Raw genomic sequence first — 22,999 nt, 5'->3', positions numbered from 1 at the left:
ACTTTTTGCTGTCCTCTGGTTCAAAGTAAGCAGCGTGTGCCTCAACTCTGTGTAACCGCAGAGAGAGCAGAGTGGGTTTCAACTGAGCACATGAAGAGCACTGTGCTTGGCTCAGAACAGCTTGTGGTGGGTGTTCCTTACTTCCTGAGAAGAAGCGCCTTGTGGCTTCCAGGTATGATCCCTCGAGTGAGGGGGGCGAGACGTACAACATTATGGAGAGAAGTGCCATTAATGGCACCACCTCCCTGTCTGGTGTGACAACGTCAGCCATTAGGAACCTCGCTAGGGAGGCACCTCTGCCGTGAGAGACGTGGACAGCAGGGCTCGCAAACCACTGGCAACCCAGCGTGGGCATTCCAGGCCGTCTCATCTTCCATGAAGCCCCCAGTGACAACAGGCTGCATCTCCAGACCACGAAGGGCCTGCAACAGCACCTGGCTTCAGGGACAGGCTCAGGGTGCTTGATTTGTCAACCAGGATGAGCCTTTGGTGTCCACGTTCCTAAGAGCACTACATTCAATCCTTGCCTCCCATCATCCCTGCTGATGACGTGCGCCCTTTGGGAGGAAGTGTTTGGAGTCCTTTTCCGCTACTACGTGGAACACGCGCTTCCTCCGCTAGCAAGGGGCTATTTGCTTGCCCCTTCAGTAGATGTGCCCCGCATTCATTGGCAGCTGCCCTTTCTCAATCAGGGGAGGTCCCCCCACTATTTCCTGTAGTGCATGCTTCCCGACCCCCCCCCCCCCCCCCCAATTGGGCCAGACCTGAGGCTTCTTGTTCCTCGAGAGGCCATTACGGGGTGAGACCTAGATGGAGGCTCCCCAATTATGAACTTGCAGATTTAGGAAAGCCTTGCCAGAAAGGAGAAATTACCATAATACATGTAGTAGGCGCACAGTTATCCTGCACCCTATGTACTTATGATGATATGTGGTGATTTATGTATGTTTCTCTAAACGCATTTGCATTATATGCACTACTCCCATGATACATGTTGTTGTTGGACTCATCTTGTTAAGGATAACGAGTACTACATAAGTGACTACTTGGTATGCACAGTATCTATGATTTATGTTGTTTTGGTCTATGTCGTGTACAATATTCGATGGTTTTATATAACCCTGTGTGGAATCTCTTTTCTGGTGCAGTCATTGTGTTTCTGTATGAGTGTGTTGCGGAAATGCCTTACACATTGCCTCTGATGACAAGCCTGTTTGCTCTGTACCAAGTTACCAGAGGGTAAGCACAGGTTATCTTTGGTGTGCATCTCACTTGTCCTGACTAGAGTGGTGGGTTGTGCCTAGCTTAGGTGCATATCCTAGCCAACCAGAAACCCTATTTCTAACATTGGTGATCAGCAGTGAGGATAGAACTTGCATTTGCATGATGCCACTGTAACTCATTGTTGCACTGCAATTCCGCACTTAGACCATTACACACTTTGTTTTCTCCTGTTCTCTCACATTGGTCAATTTTACTGTTTACTTCTGCTTCATCTTCTTGCACTTGGGACTCTTGCTGTTTGCATTAGTAGTACAATGCCAAAATGGAATCTCATTTGACCTCAATGACCTGTTGTGCTACAGTTTGTGGGAGTTAAAAGGTTTCTGCAGGGGGAGGGGACTAGCTGTGAGTGGGGAATCTAACCATTGGGACCTTCGGTTTGCCCGCTATTATTTTTAAATGGCACACTGAGAAAAAGCTTCAACAGAGGACCAGAAGGGTGGTGATTGTGAGGAAGACCCTTAGAAGGACCACAAGATCAGTGAGGACTCTGAATGGGAGGGTTCACAATCAGCATCCCAAGAGGGCAATGGCCCTGAGAGGTTTGAGGAGGATGAGGAAAATGACTGGGTAGGGATACAAGAAGAGAGTGCAGACCCCATAAATAGGGAGTTCCTTGCTGGGTCTAGTGGCAGAAGCACTGTCACATCCAACACTCTGTCCCCTAAGGAGCCCCAGGATAGACAGGCTGAGAAGAACCTGAGGTTCCAGCTGGCTGTAGAGGAGAGAAGGGCAGAGGCTGAAAAGGCCCTCGCCAGGGAAAAATTGTTCTTGAGGAAAGGAAATTGGTCAATGAGCACAGTTTGAGAGTTCTAGGCTTACCAGCGATGCAGGTAAAATCCAGAAGAGGCAGCAATATTGACTCTAGAGTTAAAAATACCATCCACATACTCAGACTTGGTGCCTAGCTTCAAGGAGAGGGATGACATTTATCAGTCGTTGCCAGAGTATGAGAGAGCTCTGGCAGTGCACAGCATTCCTGAGAAGGATTGGGGAACTGGCCTGGGGAGTTCTATTCCTGAGGATGAGAGGGAGGGCCAACTGGACCTAGAGGCGAGTGGCAGGCAGAGGTACACCTCTATGAAAGAAACCCTGATAAGAAAGTATAGATTCACCCTGAGGAGTGTAGGTTGATGTTCAGGGACAGCTGTAAACTGTCTCACCAGGCTTGGGAGGAATTTGTGGAGGATTTTTGCAAAGCACTGGATGGATGGGTGAAGGGTAGCACAGTAAACAATTTTGAAGGGCTGTACAGTCTGATTGCCAGAAAGCACATGTTCCACTGTTGTTCCCAGGGCTACGCCGACACCTGTTGGAAGATAATTCTCTGACCCCAGAAAACTTGCAAAGGAGACAGACCTCTGGGTAGGTACCAGAGGGTCTGGAAATAACCCAAAACTAGACATTTAGTAAATAATACAGAGTATTGATGAAATACATGTTCTTGCATAGTTGATAATGTACTGGAGCTAATTAATTAAGTGAAACTCGACTCAGGAAATATGGACTAGGTGAATTAAAGGGTTTTGTGTTACCTTATGAATCACAAATGACGTTGCAAACCGTAGTATATATATATTGTTGTAACCCCTTGCAATCGGAAAGAAGAAGGCCCATGAAAGGAGGTATCTACTCCCCTTGAGAATTGTAATTAAATGTCTGAATGCTTTGCAATAACTCTGCTTTTGCAAACCATTGATGGCATTCTAGCTCCTCAAAGGGGTTGGTGGGGCATTAGCAAAGTGGAAACTGTCCATGAGGAAAGCTTCCAAGTTTTGGAGCATTGCAGAGTAGTGAGAGTGGGGGATTTAGCATTCAGCAGTCCAAGTGACCACTACACTATCCATGCAATTCCCTTTGCATCAGAAAAGTGTTTTTTTGTTTTTGGTTGGAGCCACAGCCCCTTTATCAGACAGCAGTTGCGATAAAAGACAGCATTTTGTGAAAGTCATTACAGGGATGGTGGTATGCTGCTCCTTGCATCCTTGCATCCCTGCATTCCTAGCCCTTTTACCGGTTACCGGGCGCAGGTGGCTCCCAAGGCTTCTAAAGCCCTGGGGGGGAGGAGGGGGGTGCGGGTTGTGCGCCCCCCTTCAATTTTAAGCCTGTAATGTCCCCAGGACCTGGCCCACCCAGGGGCCAAAGCATTTTCAAATGCAGGAGACAGTTTTCTTGTGTTTTTTTTTTAAACACAGTGAAATCGGTGGTTCCATCTGCAGATTTCTCTGTGATTTAAAAATATATGTTTAAGCCTTGGGGGGGGGGGGATCCAGGGAGGACACCTGGACCAAGGCTAGAGCATTGGGTTATATAAACCCTGTCCTCTTTTCTTTTTTTGGGGGACTCGGCTGAAGTTGAGTCCCAAAATGGCTGCCAACACTTGTTGTTTGAAATATCGGCAGCCAATCAGTGCTAAGCTGGAGATCTCCTTGGATTTGCTGCCCTAGATAAAACTACTGAACAGATTTACACCAAAAAAAAAGTGTGATCTGCCTTCGCCATGCACTGCTAATTACTCTCCATATTACATCACTCATGCCATCTTCCATAACATAGTTGATAATTGTAGGAGGCTGGACTGGCTTGTAGTGAGTACCAAGGGGTACTTGCACCTTGCACCAGGCCCAGTTATCCCTTATTAGTGTATAGGGTGTCTAGCAGCTTAGGCTGATAGATAATGGTAGCTTAGCAGAGCAGCTTAGGCTGAACTAGGAGACGTGTGAAGCTACTACAGTACCACTTAGTGTCATATGCACAATATCATAAGAAAACACAATACACAGTTATACTAAAAATAAAGGTACTTTATTTTTATGACAATATGCCAAAGTATCTTAGAGTGTACCCTCAGTGAGAGGATAGGAAATATACACAAGATATATATACACAATAGCAAAAATATGCAGTATAGTCTTAGAAAACAGTGCAAACAATGTATAGTTAAAATAGGATGCAATGGGGAAACATAGGGATAGGGGCAACACAAACCATATACTCCAAAAGTGGAATGCGAACCACGAATGGACCCCAAACCTATGTGACCTTGTAGAGGGTCGCTGGGACTATTAGAAAATAGTGAGAGTTAGAAAAATAACCCTCCCCAAGACCCTGAAAAGTGAGTGCAAAGTGCACTAAAGTTCCCCTAAGGACAAAAGAGTCGTGTTAGAGGAATAATGCAGGAAAGACACAAACCAGCAATGCAACAACTGTGGATTTCCAATCTAGGGTACCTGTGGAACAAGGGGACCAAGTCCAAAAGTCACAAGCAAGTCGGAGATGGGCAGATGCCCAGGAAATGCCAGCTGCGGGTGCAAAGAAGCTTCGACTGGACAGAAGAAGCTGAGGTTTCTGCAGGAACGAAAAGGGCTAGAGACTTCCCCTTTGGTGGACGGATCCCTCTCGCCTTGGAGAGTCGTGCAGAAGTGTTTTCCCGCCGGAAGGACGCCAACAAGCCTTGCTATACGCAAATCGTGCGTTTGGCGTTTTTGGACGCTGCTGGGGCCCAGGAGGGACCAGGAGGTCGCAAATTGGACCTGCAGAGAGAGGGGACGTCGAGCAAGAAAAAGAGCCCTCACTGAAGCAGGTAGCACCCGGAGAAGTGCCAGAAACAGGCACTACGAGGATGCGTGAAACGGTGCTCGCCGAAGTTGCACAAAGGAGTCCCACGTCGCCGGAGACCAACTTAGAAAGTCGTGCAATGCAGGTTAGAGTGCCGTGGACCCAGGCTTGGCTGTGCACGAAGGATTTCCGCCGGAAGTGCACAGGGGCCGGAGTAGCTGCAAAGTCGCGGTTCCCAGCAATGCAGCCCAGCGAGGTGAGGCAAGGACTTACCTCCACCAAACTTGGGCTGAAGAGTCACTGGACTGTGGGGGTCACTTGGACAGCGTCGCTGGATTCGAGGGACCTCGCTCGTCGTGCTGAGAGGAGACCCAAGGGACCGGTAATGCAGCTTTTTGGTGCCTGCGGTTGCAGGGGGAAGATTCCGTCGACCCACGGGAGATTTCTTCGGAGCTTCTGGTGCAGAGAGGAGGCAGACTACCCCCACAGCATGCACAAGCAGGAAAACAGTCGAGAAGGCGGCAGGATCAGCGTTACAGAGTTGCAGTAGTCGTCTTTGCTACTATGTTGCAGGTTTGCAGGCTTCCAGCGCGGTCAGCGGTCGATTCCTTATCAGAAGGTGAAGAGGGAGATGCAGAGGAACTCGGCTGAGCTCATGCATTCGTTATCTAAAGTTTCCCCAGAGACAGAGACCCTAAATAGCCAGAAAAGAGGGTTTGGCTACCTAGGAGAGAGGAAAGGCTACTAACACCTGAAGGAGCCTATCAGCAGGAGTCTCTGACGTCACCTGGTGGCACTGGCCACTCAGAGCAGTCCAGTGTGCCAGCAGCACCTCTGTTTCCAAGATGGCAGAGGTCTGGAGCACACTGGAGGAGCTCTGGACACCTCCCAGGGGAGGTGCAGGTCAGGGGAGTGGTCACTCCCCTTTCCTTTGTCCAGTTTCGCGCCAGAGCAGGGGCTAAGGGGTCCCTGAACCGGTGTAGACTGGCTTATGCAGAATTGGGCACATCTGTGCCCAACAAAGCATTTCCAGAGGCTGGGGGAGGCTACTCCTCCCCTGCCTTCACACCATTTTCCAAAGGGAGAGGGTGTCACACCCTCTCTCAGAGGAAGTTCTTTGTTCTGCCATCCTGGGCCAGGCCTGGCTGGACCCCAGGAGGGCAGCTGCCTGTCTGAGGGGTTGGCAGCAGCAGCAGCTGCAGTGAAACCCCAGGAAGGGCAGTCTGGCAGTACCAGGGTCTGTGCTACAGACCACTGGGATCATGGAATTGTACCAACAATGCCAGGATGGCATAGAGGGGGCAATTCCATGATCATAGACATGTTACATGGCCATATTCGGAGTTACCATGGTGAAGCTACATATAGGTAGTGACCTATATGTAGTGCACGCGTGTAATGGTGTCCCCGCACTCACAAAGTTCAGTGAATTGGCTCTGAACAATGTGGGGGCACCTTGGCTAGTGCCAGGGTGCCCTCACACTAAGTAACTTTGCACCTAACCTTTACCAGGTAAAGGTTAGACATATAGGTGACTTATAAGTTACTTAAGTGCAGTGTACAATGGCTGTGAAATAACGTGGACGTTATTTCACTCAGGCTGCAGTGGCAGGCCTGTGTAAGAATTGTCAGAGCTCCCTATGGGTGGCAAAAGAAATGCTGCAGCCCATAGGGATCTCCTGGAACCCCAATACCCTGGGTACCTCAGTACCATATACTAGGGAATTATAAGGGTGTTCCAGTAAGCCAATGTAAATTGGTAAAAATGGTCACTAGCCTGTCAGTGACAATTTGGAAAGAAATGAGAGAGCATAACCACTGAGGTTCTGATTAGCAGAGCCTCAGTGAGACAGTTAGTCACTACACAGGTAACACATTCAGGCACACTTATGAGCACTGGGGCCCTGGGTTACCAGGGTCCCAGTGACACATACAACTAAAACAACATATATACAGTGAAAAATGGGGGTAACATGCCAGGCAAGATGGTACTTTCCTACAATAATATCACTGCAACATTTGCAGAGAAATTATTGATGGGACAACTGTGAGGGCGAGAGTTATGGTTATCTTAAGGCACGAGTTATAGTAATTAATGACTGAATGTTTCAAAGAACATTGAGCACCTCTTAAAGCCCAAATTAAACTTTGCCTGAAAGTTTGACTTGCTTCTTGTCACACCATGGGGGATATACTAAAATAAAAAAGTGCTTATGAAGAACCAACATACAGGGAGTGCAGAATTATTAGGCAAATGAGTATTTTTACCACATCAATCTCTTTATGCATGTTGTCTTACTCCAAGCTGTATAGGCTCGAAAGCCTACTACCAATTAAGCATATTAGGTGATGTGCATCTCTGTAATGAGAAGGGGTGTGGTCTAATGACATCAACACCCTATATCAGGTGTGCATAATTATTAGGCAACTTCCTTTCCTTTGGCAAAATGGGTCAAAAGAAGGACTTGACAGGCTCAGAAAAGTCAAAAATAGTGAGATATCTTGCAGAGGGATGCAGCACTCTTAAAATTGCAAAGCTTCTGAAGCGTGATCATCGAACAATCAAGCGTTTCATTCAAAATAGTCAACAGGGTCGCAAGAAGCGTGTGGAAAAACCAAGGCGCAAAATAACTGCCCATGAACTGAGAAAAGTCAAGCGTGCAGCTGCCACGATGCCACTTGCCACCAGTTTGGCCATATTTCAGAGCTGCAACATCACTGGAGTGCCCAAAAGCACAAGGTGTGCAATACTCAGAGACATGGCCAAGGTAAGAAAGGCTGAAAGACGACCACCACTGAACAAGACACACAAGCTGAAACGTCAAGACTGGGCCAAGAAATATCTCAAGACTGATTTTTCTAAGGTTTTATGGACTGATGAAATGAGAGTGAGTCTTGATGGGCCAGATGGATGGGCCCGTGGCTAGATTGGTAAAGGGCAGAGAGCTCCAGTCCGACTCAGACGCCAGCAAGGTGGAGGTGGAGTACTGGTTTGGGCTGGTATCATCAAAGATGAGCTTGTGGGGCCTTTTCGGGTTGAGGATGGGGTCAAGCTCAACTCCCAGTCCTACTGCCAGTTCCTGGAAGACACCTTCTTCAAGCAGTGGTACAGGAAGAAGTCTGCATCCTTCAAGAAAAACATGATTTTCATGCAGGACAATGCTCCATCACACGCGTCCAAGTACTCCACAGCGTGGCTGGCAAGAAAGGGTATAAAAGAAGGAGATCTAATGACATGGCCTCCTTGTTCACCTGATCTGAACCCCATTGAGAACCTGTGGTCCATCATCAAATGTGAGATTTACAAGGAGGGAAAACAGTACACCTCTCTGAACAGTGTCTGGGAGGCTGTGGTTGCTGCTGCACGCAATGTTGATGGTGAACAGATCAAAACACTGACAGAATCCATGGATGGCAGGCTTTTGAGTGTCCTTGCAAAGAAAGGTGGCTATATTGGTCACTGATTTGTTTTTGTTTTGTTTTTGAATGTCAGAAATGTATATTTGTGAATGTTGAGATGTTATATTGGTTTCACTGGTAATAATAAATAATTGAAATGGGTATATATTTGTTTTTTGTTAAGTTGCCTAATAATTATGCACAGTAATAGTCACCTGCACACACAGATATCCCCCTAACATAGCTAAAACTAAAAACAAACTAAAAACTACTTCCAAAAATATTCAGCTTTGATATTAATGAGTTTTTTGGGTTCATTGAGAACATGGTTGTTGTTCAATAATAAAATTAATCCTCAAAAATACAACTTGCCTAATAATTCTGCACTCCCTGTATTTGAAGAATAAATTCAGCATATGTTTTTTAAAAGAATGTTCCACCATCGTCTTAATTAACACCTCAATCTTTCTAATTGTTTTCTTATTAATGGAGGAGATCATCGCCTTGGGGTCTTTGGTGAGGTCAGCGAAAATGGAGCTTAAGCTGGACAGGACTGCCAGATGTATAAATCAGATCACCACTTAGTCAAATTGAGACTTTCTTCTAAGGGTAATGATATAATCATAGTGTAATGGATGTATGCACATTGGCCCTCATTATGAGCGGTCGGACTGCTGACAACGCCAGGTGGCTGCCAGTCGACATCCTGACGGTCTCGGCGGTTGTAATCTGCCAGGGTGGCGTTGCATGCAGCGCCGCCCTGGGGATTCCTACTTCCCAATCAGCCAGCCTTTTCATGATGGTTGGACCGCCATAGAAAGGCTGGCGGAATGGGGGGGTTGTGGGCCCCCTGGGGCCTGCTGCACTGCCCATGCACTTTGGGCATGGGCAGTGCAGGGGCCCCCTTGGACAGCCCCAGCGCTTTCCACTGCCCGAATTATGGGCAGCGGAAATAGCGGCAGGTGCTGCTGCACCCGCCGCATCGCCACATTGCCGTCAGCTCAATTATGAGCTGGCTATAATGTTAAGGTTCTTTGTCCTGCTGGGCCGGCAGGCGGAAATGCTGATTCCGCCGGCCGGCCCAGTGGGAGACTCATAATAGGTCCGGCGGTGTTCTGGCTGCACTGGCAGTCATGTGGCGGTACGAGTTGGGCTCGTAATAAGGGCAATTCTCTTCTCTTTAAGAAGATTCACTGATTTTACAGACTGCACCCAGAATGTGGTATACTTCAATGAAGGCAGTGGAGATTTCACTTAGGAGACATTTTTACCTGGTATGGAAATCCCTTCATACTACGAAATGCTTAAAAGTTTTGATTATTTTTCATCACGGGGCATTCAACATCAATTTCTGAAGAAAACTCAATTAGAATGTTCAGGTTATGTCACTGGTGTCCATTTACATTTCTACAAGGGCAGGCTGTGCAGAGTTAAAAATGTGTTAATAAAGTTGTGGACATCGTTTTTGCCATCGCTGCTATATCAGAACACAATCAGGCTTCAAGTCTTAGCTCAGATCTTCAACTATACTGAACTAAGCAGTCTCAAGATGATACCCTGAAGTGTGAAAGCTTCTAGAAAACTTCATGCATTTAGTGGAGAAAATGTGAGCCACTGGAGCTCAAAAATGTATAAAGTCATCAAATCTGCCACAAATAGGAAGAATCATTTCAATATACTCCACGGGATTTACTAGGCGCTTCAGAGCTTCCTAAATTTTCAGCAGGATAGAGAAACATTATGCCCAAATTATGATACATCTAGGGCAAACGATCTCCATATGTTCATAAACTGCCATTTACTTACTGGGTTTGTAGGAATGCGTATTTCCAACATCCTCTCCATATGCACAGGGGAGCTGATTCCCTTGATATTTGTAGGTCTGGCCTAGACTCAACTTTGGCTGTCAGGCTACTCTCATGAAAAATGAGGCTTAGGAATGTAAAATGGTGTAACCAATCTGCTGCCTGATGCTGAAGCTCTAACTAAGCAGTATAATTCATGTGCTAGTATAAGCTGCCAGTCTATGCTGTTCTTGCCATGTGATTTGTAAACTCACACATATAACTGAGAATCTACTTGGAAGAATCAGGATAGAACAATCAAATTAATAAAAATGCTGTATACATTTGACCTATTAAAGGTCATGTGACCCCGCATAATCAGAAAGAACTGTCTTTAACACACAGAGCACCATATGCACCGTTTAAGGACGTTTTGCTGAAAGTCCACTGTTTTGTCACCAATATTTTATGGTTCTGTGGGAAACTAAGCCCCAACATACTTGGGCAGAGTAAGGCTTGTCTGACACACCACAAATGTATTAGGTGTCCGTTGAGAACCTCTATTTAAATTTAAAAAAAAAAAAATATATATATATATATATATATATATATATAGGTGAAAATTGTGCTGCAAAATAAACCAATAGACTCTGTTTTTTAAAACTTTTCTTAGATGGCGACCCTCTCCGAACCACCCTAAACGAAAATGGGCTCACTTTCTCACTTGGTCCAATCTGAAGCTGGTATTTGAGCACTGGTATTTGAGCACTACCACTTTCCAAATTCACCTGTCGCCCCCTTTTTTTATATCATACACGAAATTCAAGACAGCAGTGAAAACATAATCTTGTCATATATTGACGAGACATCACCTTTCTGATCACTGTCCTCTCTTTTCAGAAGTTGAGGTGCACTGAAGGGCCTTATAACTGGTTTGTAAGAAAGAATGTCTCTAGCACTTGCAACTGGTGTCGTTGGTGATCCACACTGAGACCTAAGGGTAATAACATAAGATTTGAAAATTACAATTTGTGAAAATAAAATGCATACAGGTAAAAAGAAGTTTGGTGTAACGAACTTTTGGTTAATTTGCAAAGCACATCAATATCTTCGAGCATCTGGTGTTATGTTCTGGTATGCTCTTGTAAGGTCTGTCATATCATGAAGATCTATTACATTCAAAACTTAATTTAAGATAACATTACTCAGTTATATTGTTGGCCACAACACCAATTTTTCAGTATCTTTTACATTTTATAACATGCAAGAAACTTTAAATAGCATTGTCAGGGAGGAATAATTCAAACGATTACTGACTAGAAAAAATTCTGCCTTTATCCATTCCTTTTGAGTCAAAACAAGAATTGCCTTCACCCTTTGATTTTTTATAGTATAGACTATATGCTGTTTTCGCAACAACAAAAAACAATCAACTGTAATAAAAAACATGCATTTAAGTAAAAAAATATAGGACTTGCTTCTCGAGAGAGAGCAGCCGCCAAACATCACCACCGCAAGCCGCACTGGTAATCTTGCACAAAGAAGTTACCCCCTATATTCCTGCAACAGAAACTTGGGAAAGGTATGCCTATTAATGTGCTGGATTTTTCAGTCAAAAGGCTGAGAATAGAAGGTTTGAGGATTTTCCAGTTACACTGATGCTGTACCTGCAAGAAACAAAATCAGCCAAAGTTACACTAAATGGTAATGTAGAAGGAAAGAAGCTCGGACAGCCTGCTTAATTTGTGCTTGTTGTTTCTGGTGCGGGGATCTGGCACTTCTTTTTCTGCCACAAGCATTTACTGCGAGCAAAAGACACATATGGGAAAGACAGAGAAAGAGAAAAACTAAAAACGTCACAATGGGAGAAAGCAGAAAGCTGCAAGGGTGAGTTGAAAGGGCTGGGACTGGCTTTAAATGGATTGAAGAGGCCCGAAATAGCTTCAGTATTACGCTGAACCAGTATTCCGTGTTCGCACATTTACAGCTGCGTGTTTAAGAGGAGGGATTTGGGCACTGGCACGTTTTTATTTACCGATTAAGCACTGCAGCCAGTGCAGGTTTAAGATTTGCTTCACAGTGGATGATTACTGAGTTGTGCACCGTATTTCTATATCTGAGACAGATGCAAGAACTTCTGCTTCATCTACTAAAACATTTGGAAAGTACAACATTCATACTATCAGATGTAGTCAAATGGCAATTACCAGCAAGGAACATATATATAGGTAGATTGATCATGGCTAGTGGCTGCAAAGCGTAATTGATTGCCAGCACTGTTTTTTCTGTCACTTGGGTTTGATTGCTTCTGATTTCTAATCAATACATAAAGTTGATAGGTAGAGAGATGTGAAATAACTATGGGTGATTAACGGAGCCCTTCATCGATGCTGCCAATATACTATATGAACAATTGTCAACACTATAAACCATTCTTTAGCCACAAAGGTATTAAACACCAAACTAGTTATTTAATCAGCTCCAACGTCCAAATCTGTTTGCGGCACAAGTGAACATGAGTGCTAATAGACATTCTATGTCAGGACCGGAGGCTCCGATTATGCTTTCTCTTTCTTTACTGACTTAAACAGCAGCCAATCAAATACAAGTAACAGAAAAAACTACAACACCCAGGATGCCTAACATCCTGTCACATGGTCCAATCACCGTCCATATCCGCTGCTATGAGTCCTTTGACCTATGAAGTCACTTCCTCTTTCTTTGCTGCTTCGCAGCAGATAAGTACATGTTTATTTTCTCTCCTGCATTATCGAGGTTTTAAGAATGTTTTAAATGTATATTTTGCTTAGATAAGTGTCACGATTCAGCGCGCTTTTATAATATTTGTTTAAGCGCTCTCGCGCTTCGTTTTATTGGCGTTTTGCCAAGAATTTTAGCCTGACTTTTTTGGTGGAGCGGGAGCTGGGCTGCCCTCGGGCAGTCTTTTTACTATTTTTAACGCGCACACACTTTCGAGCCGATCTCTTTCCAGATTGGAAATCGATCGGCTCGTGTGTGCTGCGTGCTCGGCTGATTCTCTTTGCCTTCACCTGCAAATTGCTCCCTGAATCCCAGCAGACTGAAAGCTGACTGGGTTGAAAAATAAAAACCAGGCTACTGCCTAGAGTGCTTTTCAGGTCAGAGACTAACATTGGGGCATCACTAGCTACCTTACTCAACACCTTGCTCAGATCTGCCATATAAAGCGAAAAAAAAGGGAGGCCTACAGGCATCCCTGTTTCAAACCATTTCTGGTAGGGATTTTCGGGGTCATACCGCCCCTGCCTCCTAACATAACGTGACGCCAGGTAGTAGTGTCAAGAGCAATAATGAGTTTTAAAAGACCCTCTAATATTCCTGTGGCGCTCACATTCCTCCAAAGAGTCTGCCTGTCTAAGTAATCAAAGGCAGATGAATAGTCAATATAGGCCACATAGACAGGCATCCACCTTTCTTTCACATATTTCTCTAACATAAGATGTTAGAAATTTATATTTTCCAAGGTCCAGTGGCCTGCTCTGGACCCCGCCTGCTCCAATGGCATAATACCTTTTTGCTCTACCCATTCTAGATAATACACATTTAGAAAAAGCCTTTCCTGTGGCATCCAACTGGGTAATCTGCCTACAATTGCTTGGTGTGTGTAAGGGTCTTTTTTATGTAGTGGCAAGATAATACTACCCCTCCAAGATCTAGGGATCACTCCTGTGTAATAACATTAACGAAAGAGCTTCACTAAATAGGAGGTCCATAGGTGCAGAACCAATTTTATGATACCAATGAGTAGTTGATCTGGACCTCTTGCACAGGTTTTCCTGGCATTCTCAAGGTAATGTAACACCTCTTGTCTAGAAGGAGGGGCAAAGGAAGAGAATCTCCCAGCGGAGATCCCACCAAAGGACTCCATAACACTGTTGCTAACTGTCTGATTATTCAAAGCATAGAGGGAAGTTATATATTTTTGCCATTCTGAGCTAGAAATAATATGTATCTTGGGTTTAGAGAAAGAACCGCTATTCTCCCCACCATTGTTCTAAAAGGCTGTTTGATTTTTACATTTCACCGCTTCTATTATTTTTACCCAGATGTTATCAGAGATAAATCCTTTTTGGATTCTTATCCACCTAGTTCTTCTTTTTTTCAAATAAGAGATTCACCTATTATGCTATTAGGAATTAAAAGTGCATTGCCTTCTCGGTAAGTGATTACTAAGCTTATTAAAAACAAACAATTTATTGAAATTATTAGACTGCCTTATAGATTTTTTACAAAAGCTACTTGCCAAATTCAGGCTTTCCCATTGGTAGTAAGAAGTAGGATATTGTGGCCACTCCAAATAATAACTATCACCTTTAATTCTGAAAAATAGGGGGAAGCCATTTAGGAACTAAAAACATAGTTATCGTACATGAGATCGCTGTGACATAAGTGGCATGAGCTGGAATATCACTGTGTAATCTACCATTGAGGGTAATTAAATCATGTTCCCACAACATTGTGGCCGGTATATGAACAGCTACTTCCCTGTCTTTATCTACAAATAGAGATAGGGAATTATTAGAGAAAGTAGTGTTAAAACCTCTCATTATTAGGACCTTGAAATGTCTTACTTTCCACATGATTATATTTATACAATGAGCAATAAAACTTGCTCAACAAGTGGTTGTTTTCTTTATCAGGTAAAACAAAGATTGACCAAAATAAAAGGAAAAACAGAGCTGCTGATCAAAATTCTGCTCTGTAAATACAATATAATGAAATAAATTTGACTGATGACAGCACACCTAATACATCCAAGTAAAATGTGAAAATCATTGAAAATGTTGACAATAGTGTGCCTAAATCACCACTGGCCTGGCTTCTCTTTGACTTAGTAGTAAGACAGCTAATCACATAATAATTGTGAACCTAAAAAGTTGCAGGTGCCCACGTTTCTCATAGACAGTTTACCACAGTACTGGATACATCCAGATTTTCCCCAGGGAATTCCAACAGCTAGCTATATTCTGTGGCCTAATTTTAATGGGGGTGGTGTAGCAGGGTGGCAAATAAGAGACAGGGCCAGAGGAGTGAGGAGTTGGAAAGTGAATTTCCAATCCTTACAACACATGACAGAGGAGTGAGGAAAGGAAGCTCTGGTGAGGTCAACAGCCAGGACAAGAATGTTCTCTGCATGACTAGAGAATTCAACCAACATTCTCCTTCCAAAATACAATAATGCCATACTAGCAATGCTGTAAATCTTCTAATACATAGCAATAGAATAACCTAACTATATACATATACCAACATACCTACATATACCATATTACATACATTTGTTTTAAAACAAAGACAAAACAATATAAAGAAATAATAATAACACAGCTGTAAGAAAGATCAAAATCCAACAACTTGGAAGGTAATAGATTGGATCTGTGACACTGAGAAACCCTATCAATGGAGTCAGTAGAAAGAGCATTTTTATATGTAACTTCAGACAACATAGACTCACCAAGTTCAATGGCTCTATTTTGGCAATCATACAAATTATCACCACCAGGCAAACTCAAGTCAGGATCCAACATCAAATTAGCCCTCTCTTCCCCATTGACACATGTATCAGTATATATTTTTGCTTGTTGATTTGTGACAAGTACCAACCGGTTCTTATTCAATCAACCATTTTCAGAAAGCAATACTGCACCCTTACCTACTTTCATAATCTTCACAGGAGATGAAAATGTGAACTCTCCTTTTCTGAGTTTGATGGGTTTCTTTATTCACACCCAACCACCCTCCAAGAAAGTTGTTTCCTTGACATGTCTGGAGGAATCAAAATGTTTTAGCATCCTGTCCCTTCTGGAAACTCGTCTTCTCATATCCTCAAGAGAAAAAGAAGTTTCTTCAGCAGAATGGCTCAACCAATTGGCAATGAGTTTCAAATTAGGATTTATACCTCACAACATCTTAAATGAAGCCATACCCGTCGTGGAATTAGTAGTGGTAAGATAGGCCCATACTTTTTCTTTTCAGCTAACCCAAACATTCATACCTGAAGTTAGCGCAGTCTGTATTCCTTATTTCAGCTCTATCCACTAAACCATTTGCTACAGTACTATATAAAGCCACTTGGACATGCTTGACACTTTGAGACTGAAAGAAGTGCTCCATTTCCCTTGAAATGAAATGTGAGTTGTTATCAGTGACTATTTCCTTTGGTGGGCCCTCAAGGAAAACAAAACTTTCTCCAGAAAACAAATCACTTTGGTAGACTGTCGTGAATCAACAAAATCAAAATAAATCAATTTAGAAAAATAGTTGACTAAAACTATGAGGTAGTGACAATCAGGAGGCAGAGAATTTAAATGGACCTGAGAAATCTAGAGCTATCTTGTCCCACAGACCGCCAGGCAAGTGAACTTTTAATTAATGGTCCAATGTTTATCACATATGAAACACTGCGGACAAACATCAACCATAGATCTCTCCTGAGAATCCATTTTGGGCCAGCAAAAGTATTGTCTCAATCTTTTACAAGTGGCAGAAACCCCCAAATGACCTACATGAGCAATTTTCATGATGTTAACACAAAGACACAGCAGGTGCAAACAAATCTTTATGCAGGCAAATATTATTCTTACAAGTTAGTTCTGACAATACTTACACAAAGCTTTGCAGCTCACCTTCAACAACTTTTGGTCACCATTCTCTTATTTATAAAAGAACTGTCTTCAAAATAACATCCTCCTCCATAGCTGTTTGCCATTCATTCTCAGACATCTGTCCATTTGTACCCTGCAAGGCATCAATAGTACCCACAACACACTCAGAATCATCTTGCTCTAACTTGTCCTGTGGCAAATCAGACAACAGCAGACAAGATAAGCAGTCAGCTCAGATGTTTATATCCCCTTGGATATATTTTGCCTGCATGTCATACTCTTGCAACTTGGCTAGAAGACGAACTAGTCTTGCAGAAATTTTTTCCAAACCATTACCTAAAAGCAGGTATACCAAGGGCTTAAGGTCTGCAAAGAATTCCAAAGACGTTCCCCAAACATAAACCTTGAATGTTCGGACAGCCCATACACAGGCCAAGGCTTCATGTTCAATAAAACTGTTTTTCACTCCCCCCCCCTCAGAAAGTGTCCTTGAGGCGAACACTATGGTTGCTTCCTTCCCTTCAACAAATTGTCCAAAAACTGCACCCACCCCTTTCAAGTTGGCATCCACTGTAATAAAACATTTACCTTCAGGATCGTACAGTTTCAAAGCAAGAGGTGTGTAACCTTCTCAAAAGCATTTCTAATATCCTGTGTTCAAACAAATTTAACTTCTTTGCAGAGTAAATCTCTCATGGGTTGAGCCAATAGAGCATACCACTGTACAAAACTCTGACGGCTGATGCCAGACCAAAAGGTAGCCTCAGATATTTGTAGGCTCCATGCTGTGTGACAAAAGTAGTCAGGTCTTGTGATTGTTTACTGAGTGCAATCTGGTGGTATGCAGAGTGGAGATTAACGGTTGAGAAATACTTCGCTCTACTAATATTGGTTAACATTTCCTGTATATGAGGAAGAGGATGACAGTCCACCATTAGATTCTTATTGAGAGGCCTTAAATCAACACATAATCTTAATTCTCCAGACCTCGTTTTGGTAAGAGGTACTGGATAAACCCATTCAGAAGCCTCTGCTGGGTGTATTACACCTTCCTTAAACAGATTTTCAAGATGAACTTTAAGTTCACAGTGAACACTTAATGGACTAGGTCTCATTTTGTGAACAACTGACATGCATTTAAAAAAAAAGTTTGTTACAGTGCTGAAACCCCCAAACATTCCCTATATCGTTCTTAAAAAACTTTAGTAAACTTCCTTACCATACTTTGTACACATCTGCCCCTGTACCAATAGCACATAAGGTTAACTCATCCAGAGTAATTGTCTCTTTATGTCCAGGTCACAAGATTATTCCTAATTTGGCAAGATCTTTCCACCCCACTATATCTCGCCCTCTGACTGCCATGTATATCTTAAGGCCTGAATTAGAGTTTGGCAGATGGGGTTACTACGTCACAAACGTGACGGATATCCTGTCCACCAATGGGAATCGTAATACAGCAGTCACATTGGTCACGAAGTAACCCATCCGCCGAATTCTAAATCAGGCCCTTAGTTTGAGTTTTTCTACCAAAGCATTCCAGGGTGCCCTCAAAGTAACCTAACATATCTTTGTCAAGTTTCCCAAAAGCTTTGGATTGATGTCTGTTTTCTCCAATTTAAATTTAACATGTTCACAATTTAGAGAATGTAAGATCTGTCAATATAGTTACTTGCGCTCCGAAGTCAGCCATAACTTCAATGTGCCTCTCATATATATTTGCTTGATTTAGGGGACCTTTGATTTTTTTAGCATGTCACTTTTACTACAATTGTTAACAAACGTTATCAAATTTCGTTGTATATTCATCCATATCTACAATCACAATGTTACTAATTTTAATTTTACTAGTCTTTCCTCTGTGCATTTGGTCACCTCCTTTGCACATGACTTGGAAATGCCCTATTTTCCGACATGCATTGCACCTTTTAATCACAGCTGGGCAAGCCGGAGAGTATGCAAACCACAGCGGAAACATACAAGCTGACCTTCTTTTATTTAATTTTGTATTCACTGCACACACATCGTCATCCATACTACATGACACAGGAGAAATACCTTCATTCCCCGCTAAAGCCTGCAAAGAAACAATAGAACACTCAATGCTTTTTGCCACATCAATGACTTCAGATAATGTTGAATCTCTGCAAATCTATAATTTCTCTTGCATCTTCTTTGAAAAACAATTAAAACAAAATGGTCAAGGATGTAGATGTCCACACTATTCTCAAATTCCCAAGTAGATGCTAGGACGTGCAAAGCAGCAATAAACTCCTCAACGGTCTCATCATTACTTTGTTTTCAATTGAAAAAGTTATGCTTCTCCAGCACAATGCTTATCTTCTCTGAGTACTGCCTACGCAATCTTTCCTTTACTTCCTTATATACACTCCAGTTGACATCTTCCCCTGTGGGTGCAAGCGCTGTCAGAAAAGTATCTAATAATTTCTGGCCAGCTATTCCCAAATTATTGAAAAGCAATGCAGTTTTGTGCTCTGCCTCATGCCTAGCATCACCAATAGGTACTATTTTTTTTTTTTTAAATAAGCAGACATTGCTTCCATTTTACCAAAGGTTTTCCAAGACTCTGTCGGAAATGTTAAGGCTGCACTACATTACTACTGGTAGCCATACTAAAGCAATTACATGAAACAATGTGCAAAAGAGAAATTCAAGACCATTTCAAAGTATAGTACAGTTACCAATGTTCCTTGATAACTCAACTAGAACTACAATAGCAGCCATTTTACTTTCTGTACCAGTTACAAAAAAATTCCAATGAATGAAGCATTACAGGTTACAAATGTCAAGCTCATTTGCAAACTCAAAATGTTAAAACTGGCCCACTCATTACTTGCCGATCAATTTCATGAAGCACGTCATACGGCTGTACGTCCAATGCGTGCATCTCCTCATTACAATGCAGGAAAGAAAACCCAGATGCCAGCAAAGAAGTGCAATTTAAATTTGCTGCATCCAATGTGCATGGAGCACCACCGCATTCAGTGTTTCAACTGTAAGCAATCAATCACTGTACACCTCACACGCTCCATGACATCACCAGTCAAGGAGTGCCACAACAGGAGCTGAATGCTGGAACAAAGCCATTATGTAGAATGCTGGGGAGCGGCTGAAAATGGTCTTGCAGCAAACCGTTGCTGGATTAAAAAAAATATACCACCAGGTAACAGATTTCCTTTTGTTAGTCCTTTCAGGAGAGCAGACGCTCTGCCAGTTTTCAAATTGACTAATCTCATTAAGAAAGCAAGTGCATGGTCCAACAGCAATACTCCTCAAACGAATCCTGAGAACAAATTCCATACATGCACTTGTCAGTGGTTTGAAAACTACGCAGGTGCAGTGTTCCTCCAACCCAACTCAGGAAGGCAGTCTCTTTCTACCCCACTCCTGGTACCAAAATGTAGCAGGGAGGCAAATAAGAGGCAGAGCTATAAGATCTAGGAGTTGGGGAATTTATTCTCAGTCTTCACAACCAATGACAGAGGAGAGAAGGAAAGAAAGCTCTGGTCAGGTCAGAAGCCAGGACAAGAATGTTCTCTGCATGACCAGAGAATCCAATGAACATTCTCATTCCAGAATACAATGATCTTATAGTACACAGCAATAAAACACCATAACTATATGCAGATACCAACATACCTACATACACCATACTATTGGTGGTTCCCACTACTAAGCACCCCAATTCATCACCTTTTCCACCATTTAACACACCTGCTAACAAATCCCTTTGTGATACATTTCAGACCACTTCATAATCCTTGTGTGAATTTTCCCCACTCACATGCAATTCTTTTTTATCAGAAAAAATAGTACTGTTAGTTGCATCTATAGCATTATGATACTGAAATTATTGCAGCAGGAGAAGACATAATCTGGTGTTCAATATCCTATGTCACAGAGTGAGGCTGTTGAAGTTTCACTGAGGAGCCTAGAATTGTAGGTTTCCTTGTTGCTACTTACATCAGGAGCTAGATTCAAGACGGTTGTGACCTGAGTATGCAGTAGGGTGAAAAGGATGATGCATAATAGGGGTTGCATGCAGCCATAAGCTGGGCCGCCCTTGCTGACCTTGAAAGCATCAAGATAAGTTGTCTTCATATGATGGGAATTGTATTATCCCATCTAGAAAGAATTTAAGAATGATCAAGATTTAAAAGATGAATAAAGTAATTTGAATACATTTGAGGTAGTATGTACCTTGTTCTGTTTCAAAGGGGGAAACATATGTGGGAAGAATCACACATCCATTCTAAAACAGTTAGAAAGCTTTTTCATGAAATATTTGTCTACCATGGTATACATCTGTATTATGTGTTATACATAAATTTAATATTTTCATGAGTATTTCATTTGTAACATGACTTTAAAATATTTTACAAAACATTCAAAATGTTGTCACCTTGATTCTTCATCCAAAATATTTTGCTCATCATGTGTCATATCTAAAGCTGACCTTGGATTTGAAATGTGTGTTCTTGAAGCAGTGGATAGATCATCATCTACCTCAAAATCAAATGTTAGTGGAGTGCTCAAATTATTTCTCTTTCGAATTCTGCCAAGGTACCTTTCCTGGAGGGAGACAAGAAAAGCAAAAGTAAGTAGAGTATATACTTATAAATGTTCTTTTTTATCACAGTTTAACATTAAAGGGACCATTCAGTGTAGAGAAAGAATCATTTTTTTTATCCTGCCCAAAATCTCTAGCAATTACTAACAATAGGCATTCTAGATGTTCCTCTGTTTGATGATGTTGTCTCGAGTTTTCAGATGTATTGTGACATCATTCACCAGGTGGACCATTTAAGGAAAGGATGTCAAACGCCATTAAGAAGGCATTAGGGTAAGTATATTTGACAGGCAATCACTCTGCAGGCAAATAAGTAGGCATGTCTTATATGAATTGGTAAAGCCATGGTTTTGCAAGTCAGATGCCACCTAGCCAAAATTCTCCTGGTATGCCCATCATACACCAGACTCTGGTGTCCAGTATTTATTGTTAGACTGCCCCATCTCAATCCTAGCAGCATCATAGTTGAGATTGTTGTGCATGCTCAGAGTATAACAGTTATCTTTTAAATTGTAGGTCCTCAAGAAAAGTCAGAGCACCCAAATAGAAAACAGAAAAATATAATGAGCTGCCCAAAATATTAGTCTTCGTTGTCGCGTAAACCTCTGCCTTTCTAACAATAGCCAGTGGAACATGTACTGTGGAGATCAAATCTCAAGTGAAGAATGAAGCAGAGGTAGTAGAGTTTTTTTGTCAAAACCAAAGCATGTAAAAATGGTAGGGTATTTAATTAGTACATAGCAAAAGGCAGAAGAGTACATGCACTGCTATTCTTAAATAGGTTGTCAGTAAAAGGGCTGCTGTCTGCCACTAAAAATGATACTGCAGTATTTGTATCAATCAAATGGGACTGGGATACCTTCTGCCCATATGAAAGAGATTCCCTTCCTTGACCTGTGTGGGTGTCCACTGCAAATAACTCAAATTACTAAATTAGATCTGAATAGTAGACAAGGTAGGTTTTTGGGCGAGACAAAATTAAAAAAATATCTCAAGTCACTTAATAGCAGTAACCATAATCGGCTGCTTATCCTGCTGTCACTTCAGCTATAATTATAATACATGCTTATTGGACCTTTTGTATTCTAGGTTTAAATATTGTATTAAAAACAGAAACCCCAGCAATCACACTTATACATATGAATAGTGGGAACACATGAACGTAACCCAGAGTATTGCTCAATGAACAGTCTGAAGCAGCCTACTTAGTAGAATACCACTATGGCCTTCATAGGCTCATTAACTGAAAAAGGCAGGAAGAGTGGAAGAAAAAAAAACCCTAGTTGAAATCCAAGAAAGTACATGCTAGTATTTGTAAATCTACCTCAGAATTTGTATCTTCTCACGTCATAAGCTCTTCCTTTAACCTTTGGGGACTATTCCCCAAAACAGGGGGAATAAAAGTTAACTCGGGTAATTTTGTGCATCTTCAACTCTAACTGTAACGGTCTCACCTCAAGAAAGAGGCCTCAGAGCATGAAATGTTATGTTGGTTTTCTTCATGTGCTACTCATGTTCTACCCCCTGTCTCTCAGAAGTCCATCAAGGCTTCAAAGCTGTTCCTTAGGAACTCTGTTTTTTTATGTCCTGAATTTCCTGCCTCCTCAGCATTATCACCTTTTTCAGGTCTGGGAAAGCTTGCACCCTCACACCAGAGAAGTGGAGATTGACACTTTAGCTATAAATGTCTTTGTGCTTGGCCTTAACTGACTCACCAGTGAACTAGGGCCTGGATCTTT

At 42.4% G+C, this 22,999-nt stretch overlaps 1 protein-coding gene across 1 annotated transcript in view; it reads right to left on the bottom strand.

Annotated features, from left to right (window-relative positions):
* The window catches only part of C4_2H1orf141 (chromosome 4_2 C1orf141 homolog), a 171,705-nt gene that overhangs the window by 111,618 nt on the left and 37,088 nt on the right, over positions 1 to 22,999 (bottom strand). Inside the window, exons 3-4 of the mRNA XM_069232472.1 lie at positions 21,093 to 21,262; positions 10,898 to 11,019 (exon numbers count right to left, since the gene is read on the bottom strand). Coding sequence (XP_069088573.1) covers positions 10,898 to 11,019; positions 21,093 to 21,262 — 292 coding nt within the window. The remainder of the gene's footprint in view (positions 1 to 10,897; positions 11,020 to 21,092; positions 21,263 to 22,999) is intronic.

Source organism: Pleurodeles waltl, chromosome 4_2 (assembly GCF_031143425.1).
Source record: "Pleurodeles waltl isolate 20211129_DDA chromosome 4_2, aPleWal1.hap1.20221129, whole genome shotgun sequence".
Lineage (NCBI taxonomy): Eukaryota > Metazoa > Chordata > Amphibia > Caudata > Salamandridae > Pleurodeles > Pleurodeles waltl.
The sequence above is the reverse complement of the archived record's forward strand: the minus strand, read 5'-3'. Positions and strand labels throughout refer to the sequence as shown.